Source organism: Halichoerus grypus, chromosome 8, assembly GCF_964656455.1.
Source record: "Halichoerus grypus chromosome 8, mHalGry1.hap1.1, whole genome shotgun sequence".
In the NCBI taxonomy this organism is placed as follows: Eukaryota; Metazoa; Chordata; class Mammalia; order Carnivora; family Phocidae; genus Halichoerus; species Halichoerus grypus.
The window spans coordinates 48261465-48282653 of record NC_135719.1 but is presented as its reverse complement, the minus strand read 5'-3'; the positions used below and the strand labels follow the sequence as shown (position 1 = coordinate 48282653).

Sequence of the window (21189 nt, the reverse complement as noted above, 5' to 3'; positions counted from 1 at the left end):
GGCACAAGGGCCGTCATCCCCACCTCGCCGGGCAGCAGGAGGGTGAAGTGAGATCGAACCCCCATCTCCAGGGGTGCCCAGCACGCTGCAGGGCCGGGCTGCCCCAGAGGCGATGCCCCCCCTCTCCCCTTCCTGGTCAGAGTTCCAGATAGTTCTCTAGGCTGCTGGGGCCAAGATGGCAGAATCCGTGCATCCCTTCCAGGAGGGGCAGTTTCCCATGGAGACAGCCCACGCGCCCCTCCTGGAAGCGAGGCCGTGTGCTTACATGTGCGCGTTCGTGTGTGTGTGTGTGTGTCGGGGGTGGGCACACTGTCCTTTTCATGCCTGAGTGGGGCCGGGGAGGGGTGGCGGCCCTGCCTGCCAGCCCCACACGAAGAGCCCAGCTTGGCTGCTGCCGTTCCATTCTGCTTTTGTCACAATCTCCGCGGGTTCTCCCACCCTCCTCCCTCTCCCCCCGTTCGTGAGACTCCCTGTGTGTCACTTATTTATTAATTTTGTTCTCAGGGAGCAGATGGCCGGAGCTGAGTCTGGCTGAACATGCCTCCCCCCCACCCCGACAGCCCCCTCGAACGCGCAGCTCACACAGGCTCCAGGCGACCCCGTTTCTGGAACTCTCAAACAAAAACCGACTTTTAGGAGAGGCCACACAGGCCTTCCTGAACCTTGATCCTGCTCGGATGGGCCTGGTCCCAATACCTCCCCTGGTGTGAGAGGCACAGGGGCACGGGGGGAGGGGTGAAGCTGATGGGCTGCCCTCCCTCAAGGCCCCAGAGAAGCAGTGGTCCCATGCCCCCTTCTGCCCCCATGGCCTACCTCCCTTGGACCTGGGAAGGAGGCCCTTAGGTTTCCCTTCCTTTCATGGCGGGTGCCATCCCAGGACCAAGAGCCAGTCCTGGGCTAGAGATGGGGTGGGGAGACCAGCTGTCCTCACGCTCGTGTTTCGGGATCTCCACAGGCTGCCCCCCACCCAGCCTCATCCTCACCCACACAATGGTCTGGACCCCCATGAGGGCAGAGCACCCGAGCACCTGCTTCTCACCCCCCATTTCTCCTGAGAGGCACCTCAGGAGAGGAAGAAACTCTGGAAGGAGGAAATAAACCTCTTCACTAGCTTCTAGAACACAGCCAAGGCTGGGGGGTGGGGTGGGGGGTCTTAAAAGGAGCGAGGCAGGGGCTGGGGGAAGGCGACAGCCAAGGGCAAATCCGCCTTCTTGCCGTCCTTCCCCTGAAGCCCCCAGCCCCCCAGGACTCGGGCAGCAACTGGGTTGAGGTCTCTTTTGGCCTCCACCATAGGTTCCTCACAAGTGAGTTGGTTCTCGCCTTTCTTATCCCTGTGGCCTGTGGACAAAAAGCCAGGCACACCCACCTGACGCTCACCAGCTGCGGGACCTCAGGTCATCACTTCACCTCTCCGGGCCTCAGTTTCTTCATCTAAGATGGGAGCACGGCACACACCCTTCCTTCCTGCACCTTCCCCCCGAGGGCCTTCCTGAGCCGGCCAGGTGCCCCCGCCCATGAAAGCCAGAGCCTTCTCTCTCGCTGGACTCCTCCACCTCCCTCGTCTCTGTGCTAGTAGTTCTGGCTTCTGCTCCGAGTCCCCTGAGGATGGGGGCTATGCCCTGCACGTCCCTAAAGCCCGCCCCGCTTCAGCCCTGGACCCCTGGGGCAGTGCTGTCCTCTGAGAAGGGCTCAGCAATGTGCATTAAGTGGAACTCAAGGGACAGAGAACGTGGAGCCAGTGGGGCCTGGGGCCCTGGCTGCTGACTTCTTTTCTGTTCAAAATTAGAATTCTGGGGTGAATAGCAGCTCCTCTTACGCACAGACCTTGAAAACGCCTTTGCTGCCGCATCCGCCTCTCCCTTCTGTTCCCGTCACGGTGACTGCACCCCAGTGTGCGCTGCTGACACGGAGCCCACTGTCCCGGGGAGGCCCACAGGCGCACCAGATGCCGGCAGAAGGCGGCCCAGGCGGTTCCGCGAGGGGCCGCGGGCTGGGCAGAGCAAGTGTAATTGCTTTGTGGTGATTCATCTGAAGTTGCTTTAACCTTGACAGCAGGCTCAGCGTAGTGAAAACACAGCCGGGAAGCTGCAGCCTCCCTGGTGGCACGACGCCCCTCCATACACCCCCTCCCAGCTGAGGCGGCCAAGGGCTCTCCAGAAACCCCCACCATCACCAGCCCCGCCGGGGGAGGCAAGGATGTGAGTCATGCGGCTGCCCCCACCCATGGCTGTCCTCCTCCCCACTCCTTTCCCACGTCCCAGAATGAGGAGAGAGAATCACAGGAGGGCCGTGCATGGGGGCAGGGGAGAGGAGACTCCCTTCCCAGAGGTCAGGGGGAAGGCCACAGGGGCCCTTGATTAGGTGATGCTGGATTGTGACTTCCCAGAAACAGAGCATCATGGGATTTAAGAGTGGAATATCCACGCCCAACTTCCCATTTTACTGAGGAGAAAAGTGAGGCTCACAGAGAGGGAAGGACTTAGGACTTAGCTAGGGTCACCCAGGCAGAGGTCTGACCTGAAGCCAACTTTCCTGTATTTTATGACACAGGACTTCCATTTCTTTGGAGCAGTAGGGAGCTGTGGGAAAAACACAGTTCTGGGTTCTAATCCTAGATCTGCCCCTCGTTAGCTGGGTGAAGATCAGATGTTACTCTACTTCCCTGAGCTTTGGTTTCTTTGTGAAATGGAAGTAACACACATGACCTCTCTAAGCCGCCAGCAGAAGAAATGAGATGGTCTGTGTGGGGCTTCTGTGCACGGTGAGAGCAGGAATCCCCATTCACCTTCCTCCTCAGACCCTGTGGCCCCTCACGCTTCCTTCTCCTCTCCCACTACTCACACTTGGGCTCCTTACCTCATCCATCACTGAGGAGGAGCCCCTAAGTTTTGGCTGTGGCCCTTGCCAGCAGACCTATGTGGCTGGGCCCACTTGCTCCCCCATCAGGCCCTGCCCATGTCCTTCTGGGCCCCCCTCACCTGCCCCAGGAAGCAGGAACCCCGGCCCACATCCTGTACTTTTGCTTTGCCCTCATGTTCTGTGCTGCTAGACTGCGATGTATCCATGTTCATCAGTGAGAAGTGTGTCCAGGGGCCCCTTGAGGTGGGAACTCTTCCCTGATGTACTTTTCAAGCCATACAGGGCTGGCCCTTCTGGAAATTTCTAATCCCAGTGCCCTGGTCTGACCTGTGGTCAGGAGTGTCTGCTCTAGGCCTAGGCTAAGAAGGAACCAGGAAGGTCGGGAACCTTTAGGTCATCGGCACAAAAGTCTATAGAACAACTTGGCCTATTTGTTTTGGTATAATGAGATCCATCTGCCTCTAAGATAACTCTAGTCCTGAACTCCTAAAGCAACTGGTGGGAGACAAAAGGAATGGGAGTCAGGAGATCTGGGATCAAGTCACAGCTCTGCCACGACCTCCCTGGGTCACCCCAGAAGCAGTTTCCTTTCTCAGGACCCAGTTTGCCCATCTGTAAAATGGAAGCAGACCCAACAATTTCTATGGTCCCTCCTAGCTCTTGATTCAGTGGTTTCAGGTTAAATCATGAGATCTCAGATTTGGTTCCAGGATCCCAGGCCATACTTTCTGATACTCTATTCCAGGAATTGGTGGCTCAATGAAAGATATGTGAAGAGATCTTCAAGAAAACAGCAATGCGAGATTCATATGACTCACAGCTGTGGAGGGCCAGCACTGAGCACTGCGGAAAATGCAGAGACCCTGAAACACCCAAGACGAGATAGTGTGGGCTGGGCCAGAGGCTTTATGCCAATCCAGAGCCAAGGAGCCCAGACACAGACAGCGGGGGAACCGCAGACAGCCCAGCATGTTGGAGGAAAGATAGAGTGCCCAAGAATGCAGTGGGGAAAGGGGTTCAGGGCCTGATCTCGCTTTCAACCATCCTTGCAAACAGTCACCAGCACTGGGAGGTCTACTTCTGGTTATGGACTTCTTGCCTTTTCTACTGCTTCCCAAACTTTACCCCTAAATTAGCCCCACCCCCAGGGAGGTCTGGTGGCATAGCTCCAAAAGGTCCACCAAAGGCTCAAATAATCACATTTTTGGGGTTTTTTTAAAGCATGTCAATTCTGCATTTAATTCTATAATCAATCTTTATTTGTTTTAACATAAGGAGCAATGTTTAAAATTACTTATCAGATAACTAATGTACCATTGCATGGCGAAAAATTAAACTACACAGCTTCAAAAATCTTTAGCAAAAGTCTTTTCAACAAATGGTGCTCAGAAAATTTGATATCCACGTACAAGGAAACCTAAGTTGGCCCCCTTCCTTATACCATATGCAAAAATTAACTCAAGATGGATCAAAACCTTACTGCAAGAGCTAGAATGATAACATTCTTAGACAAAACATAGAGGAAAAGCTTCATGACATTGGATTTGGCAATGATTTCTTCAATAGGACACCAACAGCACAGGCAACAAAAGAAAAAATAAATAAATTGGACTTCATCAAAATTAGAAATTTTGTGCATGAAAGGACCCCAATTAACAGAGCAAAAAGGCAACCCATGGAATGAGAGAAAATGTTTTCAAATCATATATCCTATAAGGGATTAATATCCAGAATAAAGAACTCTTACAAGTCAACAACAAACAAACAACCCAATTAAAAAACAGGCAAAGGACTTGAGTAGACATTTTTCCAAAGAAGATCTACAAATAGTCAATAAGCACATGAAAAGATGCTTGGCATCACTAATTAGGGAAATGCAAATCAAAACGGCAATGAGATACCACTTTACACCCACAGGGATTTTTGTTGTTGTTTAATCAGAAAAAAACACACAGAAAATAACAAGTGTTGGCAAGGATGTGAAGAAAGTGGAACCCTTGGGCATTGCTGGTGGGAATGTAAAATGGTACAGATGCTGTGGAATGAGGTATGATGATTCCTCAAAAAATTAAACGTAGAATTGTCATATGATCCAGCAATCCACTTCTGGATCAGCGATCACAAAGAAGTGAAAGCAAAAAAGCCATCCGTATACCTGTGTTCTAGCAGCATTACTCACCACAGTCAAAAGGTGAAAGCAACCCACGTGTCCACTGATGGATGAACAGATAAACAAAATGAGGTATCTACAGACAATGGAATATTATCCAGCCTTATAAAGCAAAGAAGTTCTGACACATGCTACCGTATGGATGAACCCTGAAGACATTATGCTAAGTGAAATAAGCCAGCCACAGAAAGGCAGATATTATATGAGCTACCTAGAATGAGCAAATTCTTAGAGACGGAAAATAGAATGTGGCTGCTATGGCTAAAGGGAGGGGAGAGTGGGAGCTAGTGTTTAATGGGTACAGAGCTTCATTTGGGGAAGATGAAAAAGTTCTGGAGATGGATAATAATGATTGTGCAATAATGTGAATGTACTTAATGCCACAGACCTGTACATTTAAAAATGGTTAAAATGGGGGGCGCCTGGGTGGCTCAGTCAGTCAAGCATCTGCCTTCGGCTCAGGTCATGATCCCCCAGGGTCCTGGGCAGGCTCCTTGCTCAGTGGGGGGTCTGCTTCTCCTTCTGTCCCTCCTCCCCCCGTTTGTGCACACACGCTCTCTCTCAAGTTAATAAATAAAATCGTTTTTAAAAAATTGTTAAAATAGGGTAAATTTTATGTTACGTATCTTTTATCACACACATACACAACTCTAATAAGCCCATACCTTAGTTTGAAAAGCACTGACCTAAAGCGTCCCAGGCTAGTTTGGGAGTATGGGCAGATTTCTGAGCTGGTAAATGTTTTATTTTAATCTGCAAGGATAACTGAAAGCCAAGTCAGCCAGGGGTCCCACACACCATTCAAGATAAGAACACATTTGATTTGGCAGGAGCTACTCTTGGTGGTGGCCCAACACAGGTCCCGCTGCCTTCATTACTTGGGGACTGCAGTCCTGCCTTGTGCCGGCATGGGGTGGCGGCGGCATCAGACAGTGAGACACTGAGTCGTGAGGGAGCTCTTACTGTCCTGCACTTGGTCTGTGCACATGGATGAAACACGTTCAGTGGAATCTAAGAATGGGGGGTGGGGAACGGTGGGGAGGTGGAGGGGCGGGCTTCTCTCTCATGTCTACCCCAACCCAAAACATCACGCAAGAGCCCTGAAACCAAACCACAAAGCACCACGGGATGGGAGGCCGAGAAGCAGGACCCAGGAAACACAATAATTAAATAATACAATGAAGGCTTAAATTTCCAAGTTGATTCTTGGGTATCATTTATAAAAGTTAACAGGGCATATTTAATTTAGGAATTGGCTCACATCCTTCTCCTTACAGCTGAAACCTCATAAATGAAATATACTGGATCAGTGCCCAGTGCGGAAATAAAAGTTATGAATAATGTTTCTATCTCAATCATTGTCAGTGCTTTAATATTCCTAATTACTTTAAAAAGCTAGATATTCAATACAGGAAAACTTTTTTTCTTTTTATCTCCACTTGTGAGATTAGTGCAATTTAATAACAGTCACTCTGTCGTCTTTATTCAGTGTAAACTGACATTTCATCCTTTTACTCCTCGTTATTATATGGGATGGAGGTTTATGACCAAGCATGCAGCACTGCACTTCCCTGTATCAGTCCTTCTGACACCTCGGAATTATCCACAATAACTCATGTGCCTGTTTGCCAGGCAAATCAGCATCACCTCTCTTTATGGAGCAGAAAGAATTTAGTCCAGGCCTTAAGGAAATTAGGCTATGGGGTTGTCAGTCTGGAAAAGAAGGAAAATTCTCCCACCCCACCCCAGGACTAGATCTGTCCCCTTCACAACTGTCAGAGTCATAAATCCCTCGGCAGCCATGAAGGGCAGAGCAGGGCAGGCGGTAGGAATGATGGATCTTTATAACCCTCCTTGCTTCTTCCAGAAATGTATCCTAGGAAGAAATCGGGACAAATGGGCAAAGACATATGCACGAGAAGAATCACTGTAGCATTTTTTTTTTTACACAGGGCTACAGTCCCTTGCCCACAATCCAAAAATCCCTAAAAAGCCCAAAAGAAAAATTGCTTTAAAGTTCAGCACCAAAATTCATTTAGAGGCCAGATCTTCATGGAACTGATTCATGGTTATGCATTGCCTTGATGTCACTAGATGGAATTAGTCCTATTCAGAAATATTACTATGTCTCATCCCAGGGTGCTGCCCAGACCCCTCTGGGGGTAATACGTCATATATGTATAGTCACCACACACGTTTCTAAACTCTGAAAAAAATTGAAATTCTGAAATCAACAAGCCCCAAGGACCCTGAATACAGGATGGTGGGGCCTTACAATAGTGAAAACCCCCAAAACAACTTAAAAGCCCATCAACAAGAGACCGGTCAAATACCTCTGGTAATACACAGAAGAAAACTCTATAAAGGTCTTAAAAAATTTAAAGGGAGATTCATGTTTATTGACAAAGATATCAGTGCATGACATAAAGTTAAATTTAAAAAGCAAGTTGCAGAACAGCACTAGACATGATCTAATTCATAAAAGCTGTATCCAGACGTAGCTCTCAGTGCAAATATGTAGAGAAATGACAGGGAGGGCAACCACCCAGATGCGTGTGTGTGTGTGTGTTTCTAACCTTTTTGTAGGATTCTGGTGTGGTTTGGAGTTTCTTTTTAACATGAACAGGCGTGATTTTAGAATCAGAAAAACAACAACAATGATGCTTTTTTAAACAAAAATCCAAGCTTCCCTGCAAGGGGATCATATGTATAGACATGTACATGGGCAGCTCCCATTCAGAAATCTCCAGAGGTACACACTGCACGGACCAGGACACCCATCCCCATGGGCACGGGCCCCAAAGACCCTAAGGCACACTCAAGCAGACAGCATCCGGCGGCACGCTAGCAAGCAGGCTCAAATTGCTTGGACTACCCCTGGTCACAGTTTATGTGGCTGATTCATCTACCTCCACAATAGGATCTCGGGACCACATATTCCAAGCGGATCCTTCTTTCTCCTGTGAGCAACAGAGTCTTCTCATCAAAGACCTATTTTAACCTTAGGCTGTACGAATAGAGGTTGAACATCTAGAGGAAGAACGTGATCATTAAGAGGTCAGGTTTGGGACTCAGGTGTTTGCTTGGTGGACAGTCCCAGTTTCACCATTTACTAGCTGTGTGTCTGTGCAAAGTTTGTTCTCATCTGTAAATGGGGCTAATAATTCCTATTCCATAGGGTTGTTGTGGAGATTAAGTGAGAAGGTAACTGGAGTGCCTAGTGCATCATAAAATTCAATAAACAGTATCTACTTCTATTACTATTTTTCCATACCAGCCTACAGTTGTGTGGTCATACCTAGGAATGATAGTTTAAGAGGACTAAAGGCCACCAGCCAATGCAGAGGAACCAGATGGGGAAGGCAGATCAGACCACATCAAGCGAGAAACAAAGGAGCTTAGAGAATAAAAACTTGGGGAAGGAAGTGATTGCTGTCTTCTAATACCCAAAGGGCTGAGCCGTGGAAGGGGACCCCAGTTTCTTCTATGCAGCCCCAGTGGTTATTATCAACTACTTTTTGATGAACATCTTCCTGTACCCAGTCCATGGCCTCGTCCACTGATCTCCTTGGGAGAAATTCCAGACATGGTGAGGAGAGTCATGGCGATCCATCAACCTGCTCTGGACTTTATCATGAGTAAGAACCAACTGGTGAATCCTTGAGACAGATTTCCACTTAATAGAAGGAGAAGCTTTCCAACAGTCAGGACATACTTTCACAAGAGGCAGTGAGCTCCTTGTGAATGGAGGGACTCACGCAGAAGTGGGAAGGCTCTTGGTAACACCTAAGCTTTTGGTGCTCTGAATGATTTTGAATGGGAGAGTTTATGAATTCCTTTCATTCAATGCTGGTTCCGGCAGAGGGTTGGAACCCATCTTTCGGGACTTCCTATGGGTTCAGTAGTACATGCCTTTGAGTCGACTTAGGGATGGTGGCTCTTCAGCCCATGAAAATGGATTTAATTCAGGAAACAGCTCACCACTGAGTCTGAAGGCTGAATTGGGGGTGGGGGAAATTAGGCAGTCCCGTGTTATACTGGCAGCTAGCAAGGCCATTTCCCTGTCTGTTTGGTAAACTCACTCTAGGGGCAAGATTTACTCTAAACTGCCCAGTCCTGCTCAATCGAGTGCCACCTTCATTCCATTTCTTTCACAGAAGGGAAACCCTGAAAGACACAGACCATGTCGAAAAGACCCTCCAGGGCCCACCCCAGGCCTGGCACAGTCTAGCATAGAGAGAGCACCACACGCACTTGCACTGATCGGTGGTTTATATGCACTCAGGGCCCCCGAGACTCAGGCTGTATTTCTAACCTCCAACAGGCTGCCCTTGACATTATAATCCAGCACGCAGCAAGCAGACCTGTCCCTGCAAGGCCCCCCTAATCCAAGTCAGTTCTCCGTCAAGCATTCGTGGTGAGCAAAGTTACATAACACAAAACATGGATGGGAGGTGAGGGAGGACAAGCTCTTGAACATTCTAGCCCACGTGTTTCCTGTAGTCCACAGAAAGACTGGTGCAACACATTCCCTTACCTCCCTCAAGTTTACTTTTCGATGTCTGGAGGAATCCCTGGCCCCGTTGCTCAGCGTGGCCCACCTCAAAGCAGTGAAACAGGTGGGAGGCAGAGGCTACTGAGGCCCCAGTGCATCGAAGAATTTCCCAAGTCCCCCAAAACAAATCCCAGACTCCTCGAGCCAAGATAACCTCCCAGGCTCAAAACAAAACCACATCCAATAGCCTTGCTGGGGGGTATGTTCTCATGTAATGGGTAGACAGGGAAGCTCCGGTCAAGGCCCTTGGGAAAAAGCACCATAACTAGATGTTTCCACCCCAGCAGAGACAGCGGAAAAGGGCAAGAGCACCACACTAGACCACCATGGACCCACCATTCCCTTCTTCAAGTTTTCATAACCATCACAGTTACGTTGGGACTGGAAACAGAGACGTGGCTCCCAAAGATGGGTAAATGCTGGGGGTTAGACCCCAATAGGTCAGCTTAGATATGTTATCTACTCAAGTCACAATAAAAAAGACGCTCTACCCCAGCTCAAAGCAGGAAGAAAACTGGGCTTCAACACTAATCAAAGCCTAATTGAAAATCCCATAAAACCATAATGTTGACCAACCATTGACTGCAAAATGTGCCAGTGGAAAGACGTTCATCTGTGAGCATTTAGGGGAAATGAGTCAGAAGAGCAAGAGTTGTCTTCAGCTGGGTTCTTGGCAGAGAATTCCCCGAGCAGCTGCTAGGTGCACCCCACCCTCTCGGTGGCCAGCCCCACGGCAGATGCGATGCCCCATGCTGCTATGGGTGGCAGCAGTCTCTGGCCCTGTCCGTCGGTCCCAAGAGCATCTCAATTTCACTTTGACCCTTAAAAGACCATATCCAGAAGTGTTTCATCAAGTCAGAGTTGTACAAATACTCCACAGTTCCCAACAAATGCAATGCACAATGCTCCTCCAGACCCCCACAAACCATGACTCCCCATGCCCCTGGAGGCTTCCACCCCAAGTATCACTATGTAAATGCAGGGATGCCTCCTCCCTAATGTCCACACCCACCTGGGCTGCCCCAGGCCAACACAAAGAATTCAGAATGTACATGGCACGCCCCCCCCACCCCAAGCCACAGCCAAGGGACCTCCTGGCCCCCAAAGACCCCAGACTCACCGCTGGAACAGTCGGGCCCTCCCCAGCCGGGCTCACAGTGGCAGGTGTCCGGGGAAACACAGCGGCCATGCACACACTCCTCCGTACACAGGGCTGCAGGGGGCCGGCAGAGAGAGAGGAAGCACAGGAACAGACAGTGAAAACCAACCATCTGGTCAAAGAGCATAAACCACTTTGTAATGATCCCCTGGGGCCCAGGACTGCTCAGAATGCATCACTGGCTTTGGGGAAAATCAAGCTACTCCTGACCCGCATCATTTAATTAACTCTGAAATGGATCCAACAAGAGTGTGCTTCATCCCAGCCTCATTTCCTAAAAGGAAACCCAAGCCCAAGAAAGGGCAGCCTTAGCTTTTCAAGAACATTCTCTCCAAGACTTAACACTTGGAGACCCTCCACAAACCCCAGCCCTAAATCCACACTCCTGCTCTCTTTCCCACGAGCTCAGGAAGTGACCTGTCATGTCCATCTTTTGCTTTTCCCGGTTTCCTTCTACAAAGGCCCCGAAATTTATCAGGTTGCCTGCAAAGAACAGGTTCCTCTCCCGTTTCCCCCACCTTTCTGGTCTCCTCCCCAAATGCCCCTATTTTGGGGTTCTCAAATGTCAGCAAATCTGCAAAGTACACAAATGCTGAGGAAAAAGCAACAGCTAATTATAAGAAAGTAATTAAGAGAGACATCTACGATGATGATAATTGTAATTAGAAAGTGCCTGGCAATTTCTTATCACGCAGTCAAACGCTATAGCCTCCTGAGCCGGGAGGCAGCGGTGGCAAAGTTTCCATCTACTTCCTCCAGCTCCGAGAAGGCTTACTGGCAGCAGTTTGAGGAAGGGGGATTATTTCTCTCTTCCTTTGACATCTACACGTTCTCAAGGTCGTCCTCTACTCCTGAGAGGTCTGCCCCACCATCTAATCTATCAGTGAAGGATTAGAGAAAACCCCCATTTTGCCACCCAGGCCAATTTTGTAAGCTCGGGAAATCAGCAACTACCATCGACCCTGTCAATTTCTTAGACAGGATCTAGATGAAGGGCTTTTCTCTGACAAGCAATGAGAGACCTTCTCTCCGCCTGGAACTGGCCTGGGTGGGGGGCAACAGGCGGCCCCCAGTCCTGAGTCCTGACGGACAACCACTGACCTCCAAACACCCACTCTACTCCCATGTCCACTGCCTGGTCTGAACACCCACCTAGAGGCCACGGTCACGTTAGACAGCAAAGCCCATTTTATGGTCGGTGTGATGCTGATGGTGAAGCTATTGCCTTGGCCTTGCCCGAGCCCCCGTGCAAAGGCACCCAGAAGAGCCATGTCAGATGCCCGACTGGGCAGTGGTCTGCAGTCAGCCTGCCCTCTCCAGGCCTCGCTGTGGTATATCAGGGGAGGGCCCCAGCACCCATGTCCTTCGCATTTAGACAGGTGGCTCTCAGGGAAGGTTCTGGTCTGTGAAGTTTTCCACCGCCCCGGAGCTTCGGGGAGTGGCAGGGGGCCCACCAGCTAACCCAGTTCTCGCTGGGGAACTGGGTTGGCCCCTGGCCCCGGCGACCAGCTCCACTTAGAGCAGCAGTGAGCTGCTCACCCAGCTGCTGGCAAGACCTCATCTGACCACGCCTGCTTCCCCGGCTCTTTCTGCTCTGCTGGACGTTCTAAACAAACTCAAATGGGTGAGTGTGCCCAGAACACACCGGACACGAGATGTCCATCCCCAGGCTCCCCGTCAGAGGCCAGCACCTCAGCCCAGCTAGCTCCAAGCCCTGGCCTCAGCTGCTTCTTTCCCCCATCTGCATCCCCATAGGCTGAGGTCCCCGCATGGTTTACTGCTGGGTCCGTCCCATCAGCTTGTCAGATTAGCTCAAGACACCTCCGCTGCTTTCTCACAGCACACCTTGATCCCCGGGGGCTCTGCTGGGGGCCAGTGAGAGCAGACAGTGAACAATGAACCTGCCAACTATCAGGGCTGGAAGAGACCTCAGAGAAAATCATGTCTGACCCCTTCATTTTATGCACGGAGAAACGGAGGCCCAAGTGTTTGTGAGCTCGTGGACAGAGTGAGGTCTCCTGGCCTGGAGGGAAGGAGCTTGGGGATGAGCTTCCTGAAGGTAAAGGGAGGGAAGAGGTGCCCAAGACCACGGACCTTCAGCTCTCACCCACCTGGATGCCTTCCCAGCCCCGACGGCTAGGGGAGCCAGCCCAGAAGGACAGCGAGTGGGTGACCCCCAGGAGGGTGACAGCTGAAGGCAGAAGCCAGAGAAGCTGCTTCAACTCACTGGGCGCCCTGCAGGGGGGCTGGGCAGGGGGCTCAGAAGAGCTCAAGGGAGGAAGGATGAAGTACCCTGCCAACCCTCGCCTCTCCCTGGCCCTTCTCACCCTAGGGACCTGACCACAGGCCTATTTCCTGCGCCCTCTCCCTAGCTGGAAGGGCAGGGCCTTCGGGTGCTCCGGGCAAGCTCCACACCACCTTTTCCCCTGGTCTCTGCCCCAAACCCCAGGGATCCCCTAGGACAATCTGTCGAGCACCTCCCCCCAGCTCAGCCCTGCATCCAGCATGCTGGCTCCCAGTGACCTGATGTGCGGAGACAAGCCATCCCACAAAACCTGGGCCTAGCTCCAGGGATGTTGTTGCTGTCCCCGTGGTCCGTCCAGACCTCGTTATCCCCCTCCCCTCCTCATCACCCTGGGATTATGCCTGGGTGCTTTGCTTGTCAAAACCTCAATCCATTCATATTTCATAGGTGTTGTTTAGACAGTGTTGTTTGAAGCATGAAATATTGATAGCAAATATGTGAGGCTCAGATGGCCAGATGTGGCAACTGGGCCACCATGTGCTTATGGACCTGGTGGGGAGGGGATAGGATGCAGGTGCTGTAAGGAAAGTCTCCTGAGGAGGAATGGAGGGGAGACCCAAGCTCCTCCCTGGGGCTGGGGTTCCTGACTCCTACCCCAGACCCTGCACTAGCCCAGAGGTGGGCAGCCCCTCTGCAGAGGGCTGGGGTGTATGGGTCCCCTGAGTCCTTTCTGACCCCAGCCCCCCATGCCAGCCGACCCCCCAGGAAGGGCTGAATTAGGGTTCTGCCACCCTGGCCTCCCTTTTCTCCGGCTCCTGTAACTCCCAACAGGGGCATTTCATTGAGCCCCTCTTCCCACTGCTGTCCCCCCAACTGCTGTTTGGGACATGCCCGCAGTGTGACTGAGGGCCAGCCACCTCCCTTCTCCCCGCCCCACTGAGCAATTTGAACCTCTGCTCTCTCAGCTTCCCACCACCTACCCTCCTGCCCCAGTCCTGCTCCCAACATCCAGGTGCCGGAAGTATCTCTAGTGAGAAGCAGCACAGCAAAGACTACGCCAGAAAGCCGGGTCTGGACCCAGAGATGCCACTTAGTAGCTCTAGACCTCGGGCAAATTCACACCATCTCCACGTCAGTCCCCATCTGTTCAGTGGGGGGGGGGGGGGGGGACGACAGCGACAGGACGGGCCTCAGGCTGTGTGTGAGGATTATAGGAGTTGACAAAGCACCCAGAGCGGTGCCTGGGGTCTGGTAAGTACTGTGTGAGTCTTGCTATTGTTATTTAGTAGGGTATTCTCGGACTTGAGGCGAGGGCCTCCGCACACTAGCTGTCTCCCTCTCTCCTTCACTGAGGCCCTAGACACATGGATACATGGGGAGGTCTGTAGGGATCTGCAGATAAACCCTGGTCAGGGATGGTATGCTAGAGGGTGGCCCTGTCTCCAGCCCTGCGGGGGAGGCCAGGGTGGGAGACAATGTGATAACCTGAGTCTAAATTCCATATGTGTCGATGACAATTAGAGGACAATAAGCAAATTAACCTCTCGTGCCTCAGTTTCTTCATCTGTAAAATGGGGACAATAATAGTACTTAACTCATGCGTTGTTGCAAAGATTTAATGAAATACATGTAAAATGCTAAGGCCAGTGCCAAGCATACGATACGTACTCAGTAAGCATGAGCTGCCCTGATTATTTACACGCACACATATACACATACACACATACACATGCGTGCCCCATGCGGTCTGGACTTGATGTCTAAGCCAGCTGACGGCTGCTACCACGTATCACTGCTTCCTGTACATTACCATTTTCTGAACACCTACTACGTGCCAGGCCTCGGAACTTCCAACACATGCTGTCTCCACTTCTGTCACAGGCCATCCCAGTACACCTTGATGGAGTTAGCAACATCAACACCTGTCTCTCCTTTGTGAATCTCTGGAGTTTGGGAGGACAGAGGCCACTTCCTACTCACCCTTTTTAAGCTCTCATGCTGCCTGAAACAAAGCAGCTGTCTCAGTGTTGGTGGGTCCCAAGGAGAGAGTCATCTGCTCCAGGAGAGAGACCCTGGAGCACATGCAGGGAGGGCCTGGCTATCTCCCCCGAGCTCGGCTTCAGAGCTCAGTCACAGAGAAGTCACCAAATCTCGGGGCCCTGCGCATTGGCTCAGGCTGTTTCTGGCCATGGGGGACCGGGGTGGCTGGGGATCTTGAGCAACGGTGCTGTGGGGTTTCAGAACGAGCCCAGCTACAGGTGGGAGGAGATCTGGGTTGGCGACCACCCGCATCCATCTCAAAGGTATCAAGCATCCCACTTTCCTCTCCAGGCCCTGCAACTTCACCTATAAATCGAGACCAGACCACATGAGATCTGCAAAGTCCCATTCAGCTAAGAATCATAAGGGGCTACCATCCTGCCCAGCCCTACCCCCTCCAGGAAATGCCTGCATCACTGCCATCGCCCTAGTCCCACTTCCTGGCCCCCACAGGAGCCCCCCCCCCCCATAGCCTAGTAAACCTGTACTCTTGACATCACGGGACCCTGGTCTCTGTCCTCCATTCCTCTGGAAATGGCACTGGATTAGGAGGCAAGGAGACCTGAGTGGGAGTTCGGGCTCCATGCGACCTGCCATAGGACCCCAGGCAGGTGGCTTCCTCTCTCCGGCACTGTAACACATCACCCTTAAAGCTCCTTCTACTGCGGACACCCCTAGATACTTCCAGGGCCACTCTGGCTCCACCGTGTCACCTTGCAGCAGATGGAAGCTCAGAATGCTTCCACTAGGCTCCCTGGCCCTGGGTCACCTGAGTCACCAAGGCCAGGGGTAGCCTCCATCACCCAGTTCCACCAAGAACCTAGGACGGCTTCAGCCACCCAGTGTGCACATCTATGGAGGTAAAATATATTCCCACCAGGGCCCCCTTATGTACATGAGGCTCCCCCTGACTTGCCCAGAGGCCTCTCCTTCCACTGGATCCCATGACACACTGTATGTGTGGGAGGGGGCCCAGTTGATGGTACACAGCACACTTGGCCTCCTGCCACTTCCCCCTTTAGCTCGGGTTCATTTGGTCTCCCCAGCTAGACTGTGAGCTCCTTGAGACTAAATCCAGAGTCTTAAATATCCCCGGATCTCCCCATGGGCCATACCTTACAGATACTCCATGTGTGGCTGGTGGTGACTCTTCTGAGTGTCTGTCCTTTCCAAGGGACATTAACAAGCCAGGAGAAAAGGCTCGGGATGTAGAGGGTGTGGACATGTGACCCGTGAGGGTCAAGGAGGCTGGGACTTGTGGGGGAGCTGTCTAGCCCAGAGAAGGAAGTATTGGACGGGAGGCAGATCACAACCAGCTGGACAGTGGGAGCCATTCGGTCCTAGGGGGCAGATTGCCTCCCAACCCAAGGCAAGACTTCCTAACACCTGAATGGGTTCAGCAGTTCAGAGGGCTGTTTCCATAGGGAGGGAGCAACCTATCGCTGGGAACACTCAAGCCAAGCACAGAGAACCTACAAATGCCCGAGGGGAGGGGTCGGCAGGCACACTGGCTCTCGGGCCAAATCCCACCAGCTGCCTTTTCTGTGAATAAAGGTCTGCTGGAGCAGAGCCATGCCCATTCATGTATGTATTACCAGGGCTGATTTCGCACGACGAGGACAGAGTGGAGCCGTGGCCACGGGGATGGATGGTCAGCAAAACCTAAAATATTTACTCTCTAATATTTTATGAGGGGAGGGGGCCCTTCTGCTCTAGAGGGTTCCTGGTCTGGTGGGAAATCAGACTATGGGACTTTAAAGGTCCTTTCTCCCCTTCTATTCTTCTATCACTTACTCACACCCAGGTATGATCCAATGGTGAAACACCCATTGATGCCCAGCCTCCTTTCTAAAACAGTACTCCGCATCCACTCCAAGCCACGAGGGGCCATCAAGCTGGGACGCATAAACTTCAGCAGCCACAGACACTCAGCTGGCCCTTTATTTGAGTCTTTCTGTCCTCCCGGGGCTGGGGACGAGGACCATGGAGGATTTAGTGACCCTCTCCTGTGGCAGCTGGTGGTCTTGCTCAGGTAGACACCAGTCACGGTGGTGGGAAAAAGCCAAGTGATGAGTCCTTTCTCTTTGCTGGGCACTGAATTCCCATGCCCCCCCCCCCTTCATCCTTGAGGCGGGCACGATTACTATCCCATTTACAGTTGGGAATCAACCACAGGGAGGCCTACATAACTTGTGTAAATTCCCAGAGCTGCTGTGCAAAATCAGTATTTCTCAACCTTGTTTTCACAATCAACCCCTTCTCCTCTGGGAACCACTTTAGACATTTTTTTCTTAATCACTCTCTCTCATGAAATATTGATACCACAGACATACAGTGTATTTGAGCTTCCTGTATAAACAGACTGAGAACCAATTCCCCCCCCCCCCAAGAATATAGAGTTGCCGTCTGCCCCTCTGGATCATTCTCTGCCCTTCTGTGCCCCGAGAAGCAGACCTCCGTGGACTGCATTAATGGGCTTCCTTACCCTCTGGCTTCTGGATGGGTTTGGCCAATGGGAAATACCAGCGGGAGATGGGAGGGCAAGGGGTTGGCAGTAGTGGTGGTCTTCTCCCCTATAGCTCAAGGTGTCGGGGGCAGGTTGGGGGGCGGGGAGCTTCTTGCAGCCCAAGCGTGGAAGGGGCCTCCTTGGTTGCTAGCCCTAAATGCACTACCATTTCCTATTGGTTTCCTTATCCCTTCCCATGCCTTTATAAATACAGATCCCTCCCCCGATCTGAAAGTAGAGCGTTCCTAGGAAACCTTTGTGAGCCACAATGGCATAAAGCAAAAAGGCAATTACCATTAATTTATAGGAAAAAATTCTGACCCAAAAAATCACCTCTTAGGCTTTTCTGATACCTTAGGCCACCTCTCACTAACAGATGCACAAAATGAAATTGAGATAAAGCACAGATGCTCAGACATAATTCAGAGCTATGCCGGCTTGCTGCTGAGATGCTAAATGTAGTTCCCGGGGAAGGAGCTTGGGGCACCACTCTGACTCCTCCGGGTGCGTGCTGACTTCATAACCACTTGCTGCAAAACCAACGCTGAGCACTATTTTCACTTTCACCTTTTTTCATAAAAGTAAAAATCCTCTTTGGATTTCTTTCTGTTAGCAAAACCAGGTACTAATGTAAAAGTCTTTTGTTAAAGCAAAATGGCATCAGGCGAACTTTTGATAAGTGGAGGGTGCCTGTAATCATTCTATTAAACTCTCCTCGGTGAGCACACCATCTGCTTCTCGCCAGGACCCTAACAGACCCAGCAGCCGAGCCAAGGCTTGAGCCCACATCTTCGTGACGCTAACAGGCTCTTCCCCACATGCTCCACCACCACCTGGACCCAAGAGAAGTAAGTTCCAGCACCAGATAGGTCACGGATTTGCCAAGTCCCCTCCCTCCTCTGGGTCTCAGTTTCTCCGTCGGTGAAATGAAGGGGTTGAAGGACAGGATCCAAATGTTCCTTCCAGCTCTGGGAGTCTAGGGCTCCACTGTACCAACCACTGGCTTCTGGGCTTACTGATTTATACCAAGTTCGAGAAGAACCCATTCCACAGACGCAGGCACAGAGCATGCCATGGAACAAATGTATCCTGAGATACCGATGCAAGGCTGGAGCATCAGTCCTGGGCCGGGAATGAGCCCCGATAAGCAGCCCAAGACCCAGCACAGGCATCTTGGCATCAAGCAAAGAGGTCTAGGTCAGACTTGAGGTCTCCTCTGCAAACAGACCGCCGAGACAACACTGGCCCTCCCCGACCAAGGCACCCCGTCCGCCGTCCCTCGGTCATGGTGAGCCCTCTGAATCAATTCTCACTCCTATTAGCATTCCACCCAAGACGACCCATAAGTCCCTGAGGCATTCGTGGTAATATATTTTGCCTGGCAGTTTTGAAATGGTCTTACTAGTTAATGGAACTATAAAAATTACTTACATGAAAAGGTCAAGATAAATAAAGACAACTTCCATGTTCCCCGGCCAAACAGGCTGATCCCCAGCTAGGATGAAAGAAGACCAGGGAGCCAGGGAAAGGAGGCGGTGGCCTCCCAGAATTCTGCAGCACATGGCTTCTGGAGCTTCCCCCCAACCCAGTGTCCCTGGTGCCCCCAGGTACATTGATCAGTCCTCCATTAGCATTCTTGGCAGGAACCACAGATCGGGCTTTCATCTGATTCTCCTTGGAAATAAAACGACCTACATCCAAGCAGGCCCAAGTGCCAATTCCAGAGTGACACACTTAGCGTGAGTGATTCTGCCACACCCAAGGTCACGTGGCATGTGGCAGGGGGCTGGTACAGGAGCCCACGTCGGGGAGTCACCAAATAATTCATCAGATGTGTATTACTCATTCCTTTATAACTACCAGCCCCGAGTCCCCTGCATGGCCAGGAAAAGTCAAAACACCTGGCCCTCCCTCTCAGCACATCTAGAACTGGCTCTGAATTGCTGTGGTCACATCTGGCTCCAAGACATAGTCAATCAGAACAAAAGAAAGGAAGCATTTCACCTGCAGGGCTGGTAAGATGGAAGGACATTGGGAGCCAGGAGCTCTTCTTGTCTGGAGCCTATAGGCCCGCAGGTCCCCCTTCTCCCCTCTGGCGAGGGAGAGGGGGTGGGGGGGATGGGCACCAGGAAGGCTCACACAGGACTTGGACAGGTAACCAGGGGTTTGCTGCTCCCACCCAATCTGCCAAGCTGGCCCATGGCCACTCATCTTAATTTGGTGGTGCCTTTGCTGAATTTTATTCTTTGACAGCTAAAAGCCTGGATCCCTGTTCTGCTACTTATTAGCTGCATGTCCATAAGCAACACGACTTGTCCTCAGTTTCCCATCTATAAAATGGCTGTGGGCTTAGACAGTTATTGCAAAGAATAAAAGAGTTGATTCATGCAAAGCACCTATAGCCAGAGGTCAGTTATAAGTGCTGCTGGTTGTTTTTGTTCTTTATGCTATTGTAATTAATAGTCCTTTTCCTAGGACTGCCTAGGGGAGCTGGGATACCATGGCCCCAAAGCATTCTTAGGTTCATTTCCAGCTCAAAGGATGAGAGAAAGGCCTATGTGAGACCTGAAGAGACTTTCTTGTTCACCGAGGCAGGGAGGGGGGATGCAGCACTGGGAAGCCTGGAAGCATGGACACTGGGGACAGGCAAGGAGGATCCACGGTCCAGGCTCAGCTCATTGGTGAATTAAAACTGTAATTCCAGAGAAGAGAAGCCTGGAAAAAAAGGAGGCCACAGTCTGGCTGCCAGGCCCTTTCTCTCCTAAAGGACTGTTGGTCATGCTTCTAGGGGGGAATGTGAACTTGGGTGGGGGTGGGCTACCTGCTGCCAGGTGTCCTCCCTATTCCTGTGCCCTCTCTGCGCATTCATGCAAATACCCACCCACACATGTACCCACTCGACAAGTGTTTAGCCAGTATGTGCTGTGTGCTGGGCCCCCTGGGCAGGGATTATGCAGAGGAGTCCAAAATGCAGAAATGCAGGCCTTGTCCTGCCCATGGGACTCCTCAGCACAGAATATTCCTCCTGCCTGCTCTTGACCCCTTGGGAGGCAGCGTGCCCTCTCGGAGAGTTGTGCACAGAAGGACTGCACTCAGATTCCCACAGGGGCCAAGACTGGGAGGAGAGCAGGGAATGGACTTGGGAGCCAGGCTGTCTGGATTCAAGTCCTGGTTCGGCCACTTCCTAATTGGGACCTCAAGCAAGTTACTTTCGTTCTCTGGGCCTCAGTTTTCTCATCTTTAAAATGGGGACAATGGTCCTCTACCTTATAATTTGGTTGCAAAGTTAAACCGTCAATACAAGTAAACTGCTTAGAACACTGCCTGGCACATAGGGACCGAGCTATTATTTTTTTTTTTTCCAAGGTCCTCTATTCCATCCCCCTCCCTCTGAGCAGTCACTGGCTCCAGAAGCATTTATTAAGCGCCTACTCTGTGCCAGACACTGTGCTAGGTGCTGGGAATACCATCAGCAAGTAGGCCACAGTCCCCGCTTTCACAGGGTGATGCTGGGAGAGGTAGCCAGCAGCTGAGTGCATGGGCAAGCAGGGAGGTGGATGGCCGAGTGGGGGGGCGGGCGGGTAGGCAAGCAAGTGGGTCAGCAAGCAAGGGCACTGAAAGGTCTCTGGTGCGGGGGCGCTGGGGCAGTGCAGTC

The 21189-nt window shown here is 51.5% G+C and overlaps 1 protein-coding gene across 13 annotated transcripts in view; it reads right to left on the bottom strand.

The window, feature by feature from the left end:
- MEGF11 (multiple EGF like domains 11) overlaps positions 1-21189 on the bottom strand; it is a 242960-nt gene that overhangs the window by 160640 nt on the left and 61131 nt on the right. For all 13 annotated transcript variants that reach the window (XR_004915732.2, XR_013450427.1, XM_036087106.2 and 10 more), the window contains exon 5: positions 10705-10797. Coding sequence is in view for 11 of the 13 variants with exons in the window: in XM_036087106.2 (XP_035942999.1) it covers positions 10705-10797 (93 nt within the window). In the remaining 2 variants the exon portion in view is untranslated. The remainder of the gene's footprint in view (positions 1-10704; positions 10798-21189) is intronic.